We start from the raw sequence: 2,257 nt of genomic DNA, 5'->3' as shown, positions 1-2,257 counted from the left end.
TGAATACTAACCAGCTGTCTTGGGCCCTAACATTTACTAACGCACATCATCAAACAAATAAGTTCTTTTATGTTGGCTGTCTTTGTTTTCAGTAATTATGATAATTGTGTGGTTTCTTCTGATCTGCAGTTGGGCTGAAATAAAATACAGACTAAAGTACAGCTGAAAATGGTGTTGAAGTAGGAATTTCCCCAAATTCCCATAAAAAGAAAAAAATGTTTCAAAGTTTGTTTGACATCATATTTGGGAAGATAGGTTTTATTTAATATTCTGCAACAGAAGAAATTTCAAACATTTAAAAAATGTGGGGCACCACAGCTTAATCTTGAGTGTAACTCGTGTGAACCTTTTCTTGAGAAGAAGACTGGCTCAGTCTGCTACCCATCTCATACCTGAGGATTTTAAGATTAAGAATTTGGGGATAGTGTAAAGATTTTTGTGCGTGAGTCGTGGCACGTGCCGAACATGCTATCTTGGAAGTGTTCCTGGGCTTTCTTATATCCAAATCATGTCAAGGGAAGTTTTGACTTAAAGTTTAGGACAGAGCCTCCTTTCTGGCCTACCAGCAGAAGAAAAAAGACAGTGGTCAACAAAATTTAATTCCTTTGCTCTAAAAATTAATGATTAAAACCAGGGTTTCAAATACATTGTAGGTAGCTTAGGTAAATTTACATAGTGCATTCCTATCTCTCTAGTCAAACTGTTGCGTGTTTGTAACCTCTGTCACTTTCCTGCTTCAGCTTCCAGAGCTAAACTCAGCATGATCAACACCATGTCCAAAATTCGAGGCCAGGAAAAGGGACCAGGTTACCCTCAGGCTGAAGCCTTGCTGGCAGATGCAATGCTGAAATTTGGCCGAGAACTTGGAGAAGAATGCAACTTCGGTAACTCGATTACTTCTTTTTCTGTTACAATGCAATAAAAATGGTAGTAAAATTTAATATAACTTTGATTATTGAAGTGTTGTGCTCTTACATGGAAGAGCTTCCACAAGAAACATCAGAGTTCTGCTTCATCAGACTTCTTGAATGCCTGTCTAGGCCTGTTGAGTATCTTCTGCAGATTTGGATTACAGATTTTTTTTCCTGTGGCTGAAAGATAAGTTGTTTCCATTTGGACACATATCCGTATAAGCTTTAGGCTCTCTGTCATAGATTTTCTTACTGGGAATGTGTTAGGATGAAAGATGTACATGTTCAGAAATTGTGTTATTGTCTATATGTGTGTACAGTAAAACCTGTTTGTCCTCATAATCCTTATAATAAATGTGATTGTCTCCATTACAGGCAATGAATGAAGGTTAATAGGTTATTAATACACTTTGACCTTTTTTTTCTGACCAAGTTCCAGGTTTTAAGGCACTAGTGAATACTCCTGTCTTATTTGTCAACTGCTCCTCCCTCCCCAAAAGAGTTTAGAGCTCCCTGAGTCAGAAATGTTAAACTAAGACTTAACATTGTGTTCTTCAACAGTAAAAGTCTTAACTAAAAGAGATGACATTCACAACAGGATCCTTTGTCTCTTTGTGTGGGCTTCTCTGTGGCTACTTTTATATGGTAACATATATACAGGACCCTCAAATGAGACTGTGAAAATTCTATGTCCTATCTGAATCTTCATAAAATGATGTTCCTGGCATAAAGACATCTGCATTGCAAAAGTTACTTTCTTGTTTGTTTCATGTAATTGACTAGTTAGCTTGGCAGATGTAGGTTGATTTGTGCTAAAGACTACTTAATTGTTTGGGGTTTTTTTATTGGTTACCTCTTATTTGCTAAATTTCAAACACATTTTTAAAGTGAAAATTAAGAACTAATAGAATTTATCTGTGCAAATTTTTGTATATTCTCTGATTATTTCAGTAGCATGCAGCAGAATAGATATGGCAATTATTTTCACATTCTTAACTAATAGCAACTATTATGGCTGTTTGCACTCAGTGTTTGGCAGTCCAGTTTTGCAGTGAAATGGTGTCATGCCCTGCTTGGGAGAAAAAGTTCCTTCTGATTGCTTATATTTTTACATTTTCAGACCTTTTGTTTTCTTTTAAAGCGATTTTTTTCCCCACCAACCTACACCTCAAACCAGGAGGGTATTTTTGAGCTTCTTGCTTTTGTTTTCATGCAGAGGAGGTAAACCAGAGTGGCAATTTTTGTGACTCTCGAGTTAATTTTGGAGGAGATCTCAGAAGGCAGTTCTTAGGGATGTTTATGAACTTGTGTAGGCATATGAAGTCTATAATACAAAAAAAAAAAAA

The 2,257-nt window shown here is 36.3% G+C and overlaps 1 protein-coding gene across 1 annotated transcript in view; it reads left to right on the top strand.

Moving 5' to 3' along the window:
• Window positions 1–695: 695 nt before the first annotated feature.
• Window positions 696–2,257, top strand: part of SH3GL2 (SH3-domain GRB2-like 2) — a gene marked incomplete at its 5' end in the record, with an annotated part of 10,928 nt that continues 9,366 nt past the window's right edge. The window contains one exon of the mRNA XM_008942448.1: window positions 696–884. Coding sequence (XP_008940696.1) covers window positions 696–884 — 189 coding nt within the window. The remainder of the gene's footprint in view (window positions 885–2,257) is intronic.

The sequence above is a fragment of the Merops nubicus genome, unplaced genomic scaffold, assembly GCF_000691845.1.
Source record: "Merops nubicus isolate BGI_N331 unplaced genomic scaffold, ASM69184v1 scaffold45616, whole genome shotgun sequence".
Taxonomy (NCBI): domain Eukaryota; kingdom Metazoa; phylum Chordata; class Aves; order Coraciiformes; family Meropidae; genus Merops; species Merops nubicus.
Note: the sequence above shows the minus strand (reverse complement) of the source record. Positions and strands in the feature narration are given on the sequence as shown.